Genomic DNA, 13,414 nt, shown 5'->3' on the forward strand with positions numbered 1-13,414 from the left:
CTGCGAAGGCTATTCTTTGACAATTACCAATAGTGTCCACTGCCTTTAAGGTCTTTTAATTTTAAGAGTTTTAATGTCTGATTCTAAAACCTAAAGGTGCCTGAGGCTTTCCAGACGCTGATGGAGAATGTTGAACGAACGATGCAGCATGCCATCAAAGAAGAAGAGAAGGTACCTCTGGAGACTGTCACTAACTTTGATGAGGTAAGACAGGGGTTGCCCTTAACTTTTTTTTCAACTGGCCAGCAGGACCAGTTGGCTTGAATTTTCACTGGTCCGCCAGGTTTTTGACTGGTCCGTCAATTTTTTTTATATCAATTTTTTATGTCAATTTTTATATATTTTTTTTAACTAATAGTATACTGTTGTATACCAACTGCTCGATATCCGATCGTCGCTATTTCAAAATTCAACATGAATTGCAACGTCAACTTGACTGCACTGGAAGCCATACTTTATTTTTGTGTACCAAGTTATTGTGTTTGTAAGGGGGCTCTCTAATTTGAGAGTATTTTTTCTTTAAAAATTGAATAACAATAATATTGTTAAAATTAAATTAAAAACAGGTCAAATTATTTGTCAGAGCAAATTGGAAAATTTAACATGATCTTTATTTAGGTAGTTTTTTTTAGTCCACGGTTTATTGTAAGCACTCGACATCGAAGTATTCCCAAGTAAAAACCTTTTTTTATGGTAAAAAATTAGCGTTTTACTATACAAACAAAAAAAACTTAAAAACCGACTGTTAAAATATCATTAACTTTTTATGTATTGTCTTCAAATCAACGGTGGGGAGGGTTACGTACAATCGCTCAAGTTATTTTATCATGTATAAACACTGCCTATTATTGTTGTTCATAAACATTTTTAATACATCGTACCGATAATCAAAGTTCCCAAAATCTTCCCACGTTCGTCCTGAAAAAACCCCAACAAAAAGTAGACATCAAAATAGTTGCAACATTCATGAAGAAGCATATGAGTTTTACGGTATTTTTTCAATTATGTGTATGGAATGGTCGGTGCCAGCGTCTGTTTTGTGAACAAAGTTTTCATTTAAAAGCAGCAAAAACGACCGCGCCTTTGTTTAACCATGGAGGTTTTGCATTCTAGAACCAAAGTCTTTCTTGAAACCAACCCGCAAAAAAACCCTAACAACCACGCATTATATTTGACCAATAAAGTCATGGGGCAAAACTAGATCGCCACCAATCGCCCGCAAAAAAAACAAAAAAAAACAAAAAAAAACCAAAAACAAAACAATTAAGCAAAATCAGGACGGAAGAACCTTACTAAACACAATTAAATACTCCTTTTTGTTCATCCAGAGTATCCTAACTTGGTAATTTTTGTTGAATGAAGCCTGCCCGTCTCGCTCGTTTTTCGTAAACACGCTAGACTCTTATTCTCACACGGAAATCTGCGACCATGCTGCTGACAGAATGTGTTTTGCTTTGTGGTCTTTTGTCAAGGCGATTGCAGCTAGTTTTGTAAGCTATTGCGTACTTTCACCAAAAGAGGGCGTCTATTCTCACGCTATCGCTATCGAATATTCTGAAACGCCCTCTAGCGTTCAATGTTTCTTACACTTTTTGATACACGTGAACTAATACGAAGACTACAAGCCTTTGCGTTGCATGATGGGATTTTGCGCTGTGTGTGTACATGTGTATGGATGCGTGATCGTCGGAAGTTTGCCAGCGTTCAGCGGCACTTCGCGTGATTTTTTTACGTTTTATCCAAACCTTGAGTGAATGTTTTTAGGTTTTATTCGAGCCTAAAAATATTTAGAAAATAGCCATAGTTCTGTAGTACCGCTGCCGACATTTTTGACTGGTCAGCCGGACCAGTTGGCAAGGTGTTTCAGCTGGTCCGACGCGATTTCTACTGGCATTTGGCCAGCGGACCAGCGTTAAGGTCGAACCCTGGGTAAGAACGTGAAGAATTTATCCTTGTTAGAGAGATAGCAGGATGTTGTAGCCGAGCGGATAAGAGCACCAAACCCAAGCTCTGTTGTTTCTTTTCGGTAGAGTGTGGGTTCGAGTCCTGGACCCAATTTCATTGAGCTGCTAAGCACACAAATTTGCTTAGCATGAAATTTCTTCCTTGGTTATATTATGATTACATTGTTGCATATTGCTAGTTACTGGTATTCAGCTGTTGTTTGCTTTTACCTGAAAACCATGTAGAAATTTGGTTGGTAATCCTGGTTTATCAAGAAAGAAATTTTATGCTAAGCAATTTTTTGTGCGTAGCAGCTCTATGAAATTGGGCCCTGGTTGTGGCACTTAAGTTCTTAAGCAAGACACTTATTGCTTAATCTTAAAGCCAAAGGTCTCGCGTGTTGTGTAATGTATGTACAAGAACCCAGTGCACATATCGCAGAGAATGGGTTTGTTGCGTTGTTCCTGGTTTGATTGGCAGCATATTGCACCACAGCACCTAAGCTACTACATGGTGCTTTAAAGGAATAGGTCTTTGATACACTCCTGGGGTTTGATAAAACGCTTTATAAGAACCGAATAATAACATTATTATTATTGTTGTTCTTTTAGGTATGCGCAGACATCAAGGAGAAGTTAGCCGCTCTGCGAGACACACCGGCTAGATTGGAGAACCCCTGTATCTATCACTTGGACGTCGGCGCTATGTATCCTAACATTATTCTCACCAACAGACTGCAGGTATTTTAGGGATGTGATTCCTCTGATTTTTACTGGAACTCCCTTTTTTCTAAACCCCATGCTTAGCGACCGATTTTTTGCTTACTGGGCGATTTCCATTTCATAGCGCTGCTAACAGTAAGCACACGAAAAGGCATGCTAACCTTCCGGTGCTTGAAAATAAGCATGAAAAAAAATGACGTCACACTGCAAATTCATGGTAAACGCGCAATATGGCCGCCCAATTTTTCTGCTAATCTGTGAAATACACTTGCACCTTAGCAATTTTTTCTGCTACAGTAAGCACGCAGAGTGCTAGGCCCGGACCCTTCAAATCATTATACACAGTAAAATGCCGCTTCAAGAGCAAAGTTCAAGGCTCGAATCATGTCCTTTTCTTGAAGCCTGATTTCTCTTGAGGAGAGGAAATTGCTAATGGTGCCATGGTTTTATTTCGAGGCCTGAAGTGTAACCAAATTCGTCAGCGTGGTGTTCATTTTTGTTATTTCTGTATCAACAGCCTTCCGCTATGGTGAACGAGGTCACATGTGCAGGCTGTGATTTTAATAAGCCTGGAGCTCGTTGTCAACGCAAGCTACCGTGGATGTGGAGGGGAGATTTCCGTAAGTGACTTGCATTGTCTTAATTCCCAACCTTCCTCACCCACTATGCTGATGTCGCATGAGCACATGAGATAATTGTTTCTTATAATTCTTCAAGAATATCAGAAAGATACAACTATAGCCCTTTTCACACTACTGTATTCCTGGGGGAACCCTAGAGACTAGCCTTTTCACTTTTTACCCCTGAGTAGGGGTAAGCGATAAAACCCTGGGGTATTAGTCTTGAAACATGCAACATGAACCGTGTGGGTAGGGACCTAGATGGGACAGTGAAAATGCACCTGGTAATCGTGGGGTACAAACATTTAGGGGCCCCCCGAGGGGGCTTTCCAGGGCTGTTTTACACCAGGATAAGGGATACAGTGTGTAAAGGGCTTTAGAGACCTTGTCAAAGTTAGTCGAGGACCACCAGCGGAAAGTGTCGTCCAGGACACATTTTGTTTACCCCCCCCCCCTATTGTTAATTCACCTAGCTTGAAATTGGGTGTTGGCGAAACATGGGAGAAGTTTATAATGCCTGGGGTTACATTTGTTTACAAATCACAGAGACTTGGAATGCTATATTGTTGCAATATTTTCTGCCTAATTAGCTCTATGAAATTGTGCCCTGAGCCCAATTTCATATAGCTGCTAAGCACACCAATTTGCTAAGCATGAAATTTCTTTCTTGATAAAAGCAGGATTACCAACAAAATTTCTATTTGTTGCATATTGCTTGTTACTAGTAATCAGCTGTTGTTTGCTTATCCTGAAAATCGCATGGAAATGTTGTATAAATCAAGGAAGAAATTTCATGCTAAGCAGATTTTCGTGCTTAGCAGCTCTATGAAATTGGGCCCTGGTAAAGTTAACTGGTTCTCAATGCTTGTGATTCTAGTACCAGCAACCCGAGGTGAGTACCAGCGTATTAAGCAGCAGCTTGAGATGGAGAGAATTCCACCGGTGAATCCTGGCGAGCCTCCGAGAGTCTTCCACGAAATACCGAGAGAAGAACAAGCGGCCATGGAGAAGAAACGACTATCAGGTAAACTCCTAATGACTCTAGTTTAAAGCCATTGTACACTTTCGGTAAAAAAAAAAAAAAAGTTCACAGATTTACAAATAACTTACAGGGCTTACAGAAGTTAATGGTGAAAGACTTCTCTTGAAATATTGTTCCATGAAATGCTTTACTTTTTGAGAAAACATTATAATAATATCAATTCTCGATATCGAGAATTACAAATTTATTTTAAACACATGTCATGACACAGCGAAACGTGCGGAAACAAGGGTGGGTTTTCCCGTTATTTTCTACCAACTCCGATGACGGATTGAGCCTAAATTTTCACAGGTTTGTTGTTTTATATAGAAGTTGTTATACACGAAGTGTGGGCCTTGGACAATACTGTTTACTGAAAGTGTCCAATGGCTTTAAAGACACTGCGACCGATTTTACGAAACGCTAGGATTAATCCTATCTCGAGTTGGGACGAGTAACAGGATTGGTTCAATGCGTCCGTGGAAACGGAACTCAACTCGTCCTAAGTCCTAAGATTAATCCTAAAGTTAGAAAGAGTTTGGTAAAAAGCAGGATAGTTCTTTTCAGAGCTGTGAAGTCTCTTGAACTCCGAAAAATATCAGAATATAAGCAATAAAATTTTGTTTATAAGTACATAAATAAGGGAATCAATGTGTGTTGAAGAGGTTTTCAACTAGTGGTTAAACCCAACGAGGCCTGGTTCTTGATAATTTTACTGAGACGAGGTCAAGGTAAATTATCCAGAACCAGGCCTCGGCGGGTTTAAACCACTAGTTGAAAACCGATTCAACACACTTTGATTCCCATTCATAAATACCTTTTCGGTCAAAAAACATCAACATTTTTGGTCAAAAAGTAAAATAAATGCTTTGAACAACACCCCTCCAGCTATGAAATGGTAAGGCCCTCCACTGCCCTCAGGTAAACGACTCCTTATTAGGGAATGCTGTGCGCATTGCGCGTATTGTGTGATGTGGTACAACTGTCCCGGCCGTTGCTCTTGCCCAATAGGAATGAAGAAACTGTTTTATAAGCACAGGTGCAAGCTCGCGTGTCACGCCCATGTTTTTAACACTTTTTACTGGTCATAAACAAAGGTTTATACACACCCACGTGACGCGCTCTCCACCAATAGGAATAGTTAAACTGTCTGAGGTTTTTATGAAAATTTGTTTATTATTTGCTAATCAGATTATTGTCGGAAGGCGTACAAAAAGACAAAAGTTACTCGGACCGAAGAGAGAACTACGACAACTTGCCAAAGGGAGAACTCTTTCTACGTCGACACCGTCAGAGCTTTCCGAGACAGACGCTATGAATTCAAAGGATTACTCAAGGTATGATGGCAGAAGATGATTTGAGATTGATCATTCCACTTAAAAACTCTTCATCTTTTGAATGGTTTGAATCCGAGTCACACTTTGTTTTCAATACTATAATATGCCCTCATAAATGAGGGTCTCCCACATCCTGTATTTGTTTGTAAATCTTTTCTGTTTTATCAAATTTGTTTTCCCATTTTTGCCATCATTGTTTTGTCATCTGTTAGGGTTACTCTTTTTTAGCTGGTTTATTCCATAGTGGGGTTTCAATGTATAAGAGAGTTCCCCTTACACCCTGTGCATTTTTTAGTGTCTTTTAGTGGTTTATCTAATATTTATTTTTATTTATTGTCGTCTTCTACCCCGTGGAGGTGCAATTCTATGTATTTTGTCTGTGCAATTTTTATCAATATTTTTACCTTGTAATGCCACATTATTCAGCTTTGTGCTGCCAGTTGGTTTTTTAGTAAAAATGAATGAATGAATGAATGAACAAAAACGCTAACGATCACGGCGCAAAGAGAACGCATTCTATTGGTTGAATTGCTCCACGCAGAATATGCACACGCTCATTCAACCAATATAATGCATTCTCTTTGCGGTGTGATTGTTATCGTTTTCGTTTTCGCTGTAGTGTGACTCTGCCTTTAAGCCTGGCGATTAAATCACAATCATTTGTGAAATGACTTAAATGCGCTTATAAAAAAGCTCTTCTCTTCCAGTATTTGACATTGTTGGTTTCTCATTCTCATTTTACTATTGCTTAGTTGTCAGCAAATGCTTAAGTATTATTTCTGAATCTATTAATATTGGTATCATTATTGTTGTTTATATTGTTATTCTCATCGTTGTTGTCTTCATCATTTCTGTCTTGTTTTTAAAATTGTCTGTCCGTATGTTCTTGTTACTGTTTTTGTTATGCTTGTCTGTCCATCGGGCATATCACCACATCTCACCACAAGCCTCGGCTTGTTGATATTTTTATTATTAAAGCAGTGAGCGAGTTTGCTCTTTCCATTGTGGTTTTGTGAGTTAAAAAACCTTTTTAATGAAGGATGAATCAAATAAATAAAAAAGTTATGACTTTCAATGTTTATTAATTTTTGGTTTCTAGGTTTGGAAGAGGAAAGTTGCAGCAGCTATAGAGAAAGGCGACGCAGCGGAAATCAAGAGCGCTAAGAACACAGAGATTTTATACGACTCTCTACAACTTGCTCATAAATGTATCCTGAACTCGTTCTATGGCTACGTCATGAGAAAAGGGTAAATTTGTTTCCTTATTGAGTTTGATTTGACTGAAAGCTTACAAAGGTTTTTTAACGAGAACTCATGAGTTTGTGAGTGAAAACTTATTAGCTGTTTTTAATGAGAAGTTGTTTTACTGAAAACTTTTTGTTTTTTCTGAAAACTCAATAGGTGTTACATGACAAGTTGTGAGTTTATGACAGAAAATGCTTCAGATTTATACTGAAATCTCATGAGATTTTGACTGCAAATGTGTGAGTTTTTGATTGAAAACTACTGAGATTTTGAATGAAACCTTTTGATATTTTGACTGAAAATTTATGAGTTTTTGACTGAAAATTCAAGAATTTTGATTGAAAACTCCAGAGTTTTGATTGAAAGTTGATACAGCGGAGATCAAGATCTAATGAGATTTTGACTGAAAGCTTTTGTACTGAATCTTATGAGTTTTACTTCTGTTGATTCTTTTCAGCGCTCGTTGGTACTCCATGGAGATGGCAGGCATTGTATGTTACACAGGAGCGAGTATTATTACAAGAGCTCGGGAGATCGTCGAGCAGATTGGGTAAGATTTAGTATTGTCTTGAGTAAGTTTGGAGCGTGTTTTGGCCGAGTAGTCTAATAGTGGCTTCTTATATAGGGCGCATATCCGTCACTGAGAGTCGCTCAAGGCGCTTTAAACTGCAAGGGATATGGGACTACAAATGTACGTTGGAATTATGAGATCTTCTCCTTTAAAGGGATGCTGCAGTGAATTCAAATAAAACAGTTAATTTTGCTGTCATTTATTTCTGATATATGTATTGAACATCAATAAAATGTGTTTTGTTTATTCCTGACATATCTGACTTGCGTAATTATTGAATAAGTCATGCCCCCCCCCCTTTTGTGGATTGTTACCACCCCCTACCATCGACGTCACGTTGGGAATTGAAACATATCGTCGGCAAAAAGAGACTGGTCCCTAACTACACGCGCCTAGGTACCAGGCCACACAGTGCACACGTCTCTATATGCACACAGCCAGGGGGCCCGGCGGCTCGGGTTACCGACATGACGTCACGTTTATGCCAATGAAGGCTTCCCTTTAGGGGCAGGTTTAAAAATTCATGTTTAAATGAATAAAACAACACTGCAGCCACCCTTTAACATAGCACCATTTAATAGTTTACAAATTGCTGTGGCTTTAAACACTACCAATCAAACCAGGAACACCAGGGTCAACCCCTTCTCTTTTTGATAAAGTGCATTGGGTTCTTTTACGTGCATTACACAAAACACAGAACCAAAGGCTTTCTGTCCCATCTGAAGGACAAATAATCATGGTTAAGTGTCTTGCTTAAGGACAGGACTGGGACTCGAACCCACACTCTGCTGATCAGAAACACCAGAGTTTGAATCCGGTGCTCTAACACCTCTAGGCTATGACACACCTAGTCTTGGTTCAAGACTCTCCTGGATTTGTAACAAGAGAGCACGCTATCACCCCCAACGCGCTATCAACCACGAACCGCTATCACAGGAGAAACGCTATCACAGGAGAGTCTTGGCACATTCGCTAAATCTCCCCCCAAAATCGGGGGGAAACATAATGCGCGTGCGTAGGTTTCCCGCATAGCCCGCCCCTTTTGGGGGGGGGGGTAGATTTAACAAATGTGCCAAGAATCTCCTGTGATAGCGGTTCTCGGGTGATAGCGGTTCGTGGTTGATAGCGCGTTGGGGGTGATAGCGCGCCCTGTTGTGACAAATCCAGGAGAGTCTTGAACCAAGACTATGACACACCACATACATGTAGGGTGGATAACAACAAAACTGTTTCAAAGATATAACTCCTTTCTTGTTTTGTTGTTGTATTTGTAGTCGGCCATTAGAGTTGGACACTGATGGCATCTGGTGCGTTCTACCAGCGAGCTTTCCTGAGAATTACACCATCAAAACAACCAACCCTAAGAAACCTAAAGTCACTATCTCCTACCCAGGTGCAATGCTTAATATCATGGTTAAGGTAAGGAGGGAGTTATTTTAACTTTCAACCTCTTACCCATTAGGAACTTTTTTTTATTTGTGTTATAATGACAATGATCAGTTCTTAAAATTGTATGTAGAGATCGGTTAATTATGCTGCCCCCTCATTATGGAATGACTTACCGGATCAAATTAAACTTTCTCCCTCATAGCTTTGTTCAAAGTTCCCTCAAGACTCACCTAATGAGGACTGCATAAACATATTATATTGTTATACATTGGTTACAAACTGTGAAGTTTGATTGGTCGAGAACCAATCATGTGACGTGCAACAAAAATGCATGTTACATGGCTCGGGGGTCGGGTAACATGAAAAGTGATGTACACCGGTGTACATCACCTTGATCGTTCCCAGCGTCGGTCGATGTCCAGCGCTGTGTACGAAACAACTGCGGGTTCGAGGGAATTGTTTCTAGTCCGTCGTAATAATGTTTGAAGATGACAACAGAACTTCGAGAAGAGGAATAACAATTATTAAAAGGTATAACAAAACAATTGTTGCACGCTGTGACTGGGGTCCATTGGTTTTGTACACCCTCGAGGGGAAATGGCACCCTCGGCTTCGCCTCGGTGCCATGGACCCCGTCACAGCTGGCAACGATTGTATAATGTGTCAGTGTGCCATGAGCGACTTAAGATGGATACAGGCGCTTTATAATTGCTCATTCTAACCATTTTCACGTCCGTCAAACACAGGACTGTGATTTCTCTGTTTTTTAACCGGAAATCCATAATTTTTAAACTCGAGATCAAAATCATATCAAAATAAAGATAAAACCATATTGAACATGCAACATATGGATTTCAGACTAGGGCTTTCAAAACCAAAGATAAATTAACGTAAAAGCTCGCTCCGCACTCAGAAGCTTTAGCGCACACAAGCTTTTAGGCTTTTCTCTCATAGTTCAGTTTGTCACATCCTTGTCAATTTCATCGTCCATTTTTTATTTTGCACGTAGGATTTCTACACCAATGACCAGTACCAGGAGTTGGTTGATCCAGGAAATCTTACCTACTCACAGCGGAATGAAAACTCAATCTTCTTTGAGGTTGACGGACCGTACCTCGCAATGATCCTACCAGCCTCTAAGGAGGAAGGCAAGAAGCTGAAGAAAAGGTTGGGACACTTCCACATGAAGAGCTTACACACGTTTCAGACAAGGGCGCCAGAGTCGTGCTGAACCAAATAGATTAGGAGCGACTCTAGGTCGACCCAAAAACTTTTTGTTTCAGAAAGGCGAATTTAACATAATATTTACATTGGCTTGGCCCATTACAAGTTCGTTGCTAAAACCAAGGCGCTCCAGAGTCGTTCCGAATGACTGCAACAGTTCTTTCGACTTCTAGTGCATCCAGTGGCTTCTAACTGTTTCAGATGTCTAACTTTCATGTACTTAATTCAGAATTTGATTCGGTACGACTCTGGAGCGCCTGTCTGAAATGGGTGTAAGATTATCAAAGAGGCCCCTGTTTATGCGCTATATAAATGTCTTAAACAGAGTTCTGCCCACATTGGTCGGTTCCGGAAAACCCGCCTGGCACTCAGGATTCCCCAACCATCACTAAAAGAATTTCCTGTTTCTGACCGCCACAAATTTTTCCAAGGTTTAAAACTTGCAATTTCCTCTCAATGGTTGCCAACGAAATGTAAAATTGTTTTTTTTACCAGTAAAAATGGTATCCAAAGGCATTATTTTTGAGCAACTTCTTTGATTTGAGTCTAATTGTATGATCTACCATGTAACTGATCCATCTTGCAATGGTGTCCAGGGAAATATTTTTCCACCACTCGAGAAATCCTGGGCAGAACCTTGCTCATATTATTATTAAGATTGATTTTAACTGTCAATCACTTATTATTACTAGGCAACGTGCGATGTCATTATACAAATCAACATGGTTACTTAGACAACTTATCTTTAGATAAATCAATTTGCTTTGTGAAATGGAGCACAGAGATTGATTTCGCAAAGCGGTAAACAGGTAGGCACTGAAACCCGATCTAAATGCAAGGCCTCCGGTCTGAGGTTTGATTTGAAATGGGATCCACTGGCAGGCAAAGCCCAAATAGTAAATTTTGTTTGGCATACTTCTCGTCGTAGTATTTATCTTTATTTTTGGAAACTTATTCTAAGAAATAATCATCCATATCTGATTAATTTCACAGGTATGTTTCTGAAATCTTGCACATTTTGGTGAGCGTTTATTTCCACTACCAATACCCTCTTATTTTGTTAAATTGTTGTATACATCGCCTAACTTGGTATGTAAGAATTTTATTCTTAAAGTCTTGTGTTTTGTTTTCTTGTGAAATATTTGTATCTGCCTTTTGTAACTTTTTGATATTTGTGGTGCCTTTTAAATTTGTGTGGGCAATGTAATTTCTTCTTATTGGGTTCGAAACCCGAGCCGTGACACTTGTGTTCTTAAGCACGACTCTTACATAACCATTGCGTCGTCCTTCGGATGGGACGTTAAGAAGTTGGTCCCGTGTGTTGTGTAACGCACATAAAAGCACTTAGAAGGGGTTCACCCTGGTGTTCCTGGTTTGATTGGCTGCATATTGCGCCACAGCACCTTGTAAACCATTACATGGTGCTATGTTTAAGGAGTAGATAATTCAAAAACCCACAGTCCCACATACATGTACCTTGAAGGAAATACTGTATGTTTCAGCGCTTTGAGACGCCCTTCGGGTGTATATTTGAAGTGCTATTTGAATATCGACTATTATTATTATATAGGATTTGAGGCATTGAATGGTGAGGTAACAATGTATATTTGGTTTGCGATCCTATAAGCTAAAGTCCAGTCTAATTTCTATACCATCCGCCCTGGTAATAGTTAAAAAGCAGGACAGTTCTTTTCAGAACTGAGAAGTCTCCCGAACCTCCGATTATCTACTCCACGGCAGTAGAATAAAGCAAGACAGTTCCCTAAGAACAACTCTACCTGGCAAGTAGATACACACATGGTGTTACCGCAAACCAAATATACATTATTATTATTATTATTATTATTATTGGAAAATAATAAAGTGTCTTATTCCTTTTGTTTATTAACATGTATTACTTTGTTTGCAATACCTGCTGCAAAAACATGAGGATTCAAACTGCCTCTAGACACTAGGCAATCTCACTGGTCTAGTTGGTATGACACTGCTCTTGATACAAAGGTCGTGAGCTTGAATCCCACGCGAGTAATATGCCTATGATTTTTTTCACAGAACTTGGGTAAGTACCGAGTAAACAGTGCTACCACACATCGGTGTACATGGGTAAAAACCAAAATGAATATTCTTTATCCACAATGCAAATTTAACATCTATTAAATTATTTTGTCTTGTTTATCATCAGGTATGCCGTGTTCAACCATGACGGTTCCCTGGCCGAGTTGAAGGGTTTTGAAGTGAAGCGGAACGGTGAGCTCCAATTGATCAAGATCTTCCAGGCTTCGGTGTTTGAAGCCTTCCTTAAAGGTACTACGCTGGACGAGTGTTACGCCGCTGTCGCCAAGATTGCAGACTACTGGCTGGACGTGCTGTATAGCAGGGTGGGTCTCAAACTATGTATAAATCCTGTGATTACGATCCTATAAGCTAAAAAAGAAGTCCCATACCAGCCAATTTTCTATACCAGTCGCCCAGGTAGTACACACACATGTAGTTCAAAAGCAGGACAGTTCTTTTCAGAACTGAGAAGTCTCCCAAACACCCTATAAATCTACTCCGGAGTTGTAGAATAAAGAAAGACAGTTCGCTAAGAACAAACTCTACCTGGCAAGTAGATACACACATGGTGTTACCGCAAACCGAATATAATCCTGTGAAATTAGTTTGGTTTGCGGTAACACCATGTGTGTATCTACTTTCCAGGTAGAGTTTGTTCTTAGAGAATTGTCTTTCTTTATTCTACTACCGCGGAGTAGATTTATTGGATGTTCGGGAAACTTCTCAGTTCTGAAAGTATACCAATCTATAGTCGGGTGTCTTGCTGAAGGAGTGTCACAACGATGAGTCGAACCCACACCCTGCTGAACAGAAACCACTAGAGCTTTGGTTCGGTGCTCTTATCCATTCGACCACGGCACCCCACGAATTGTGTTAATCATACATTTTCTTTTCACATGCATTTTATTTTGTCAACTACAGAGTATAACATAGAAATGATTGCCTTTAGATACTGTCGTTTTTAAAATTTCTAAAATGATGCAAAGAGTTGCTAATCATGCTACTTGAATGGGATTTCAATACAAGTTTTCTATGTATTTTTTCAACTTTATATTTAGGCTGCAAACTTGCCCGACTCTGAGCTGTTTTTCCTTGTGTCGGAAAATCGCAGCATGTCTCGGAAACTGGAGGAGTACGGAGCGCAGAAATCCACATCCATCCGTACCGCTAAGAGACTAGCTGAGGTAATGAACAAGCACAAGGAGAAGATTTATGTCATTTTTCACAGGACTCGGGGGAGTTTACAGTGTATGGGTAAAAAAATAAAATTAGTATTGATTATCTCT

General features: G+C 39.7%; 1 protein-coding gene across 1 annotated transcript in view; it reads left to right on the forward strand.

The window, feature by feature from the left end:
* LOC139951313 (DNA polymerase epsilon catalytic subunit A-like) overlaps positions 1-13,414 on the forward strand; it is a 54,017-nt gene that overhangs the window by 14,472 nt on the left and 26,131 nt on the right. Inside the window, exons 13-23 of the mRNA XM_071950139.1 lie at positions 97-204; positions 2,556-2,684; positions 3,184-3,286; positions 4,164-4,310; positions 5,499-5,644; positions 6,744-6,892; positions 7,347-7,439; positions 8,735-8,879; positions 9,859-10,016; positions 12,256-12,451; positions 13,187-13,312. Of these exons, the coding sequence (XP_071806240.1) occupies positions 97-204; positions 2,556-2,684; positions 3,184-3,286; positions 4,164-4,310; positions 5,499-5,644; positions 6,744-6,892; positions 7,347-7,439; positions 8,735-8,879; positions 9,859-10,016; positions 12,256-12,451; positions 13,187-13,312 (1,500 nt within the window). The remainder of the gene's footprint in view (positions 1-96; positions 205-2,555; positions 2,685-3,183; positions 3,287-4,163; positions 4,311-5,498; positions 5,645-6,743; positions 6,893-7,346; positions 7,440-8,734; positions 8,880-9,858; positions 10,017-12,255; positions 12,452-13,186; positions 13,313-13,414) is intronic.

Source organism: Asterias amurensis, chromosome 19 (genome assembly GCF_032118995.1).
Source record: "Asterias amurensis chromosome 19, ASM3211899v1".
In the NCBI taxonomy this organism is placed as follows: Eukaryota; Metazoa; Echinodermata; class Asteroidea; order Forcipulatida; family Asteriidae; genus Asterias; species Asterias amurensis.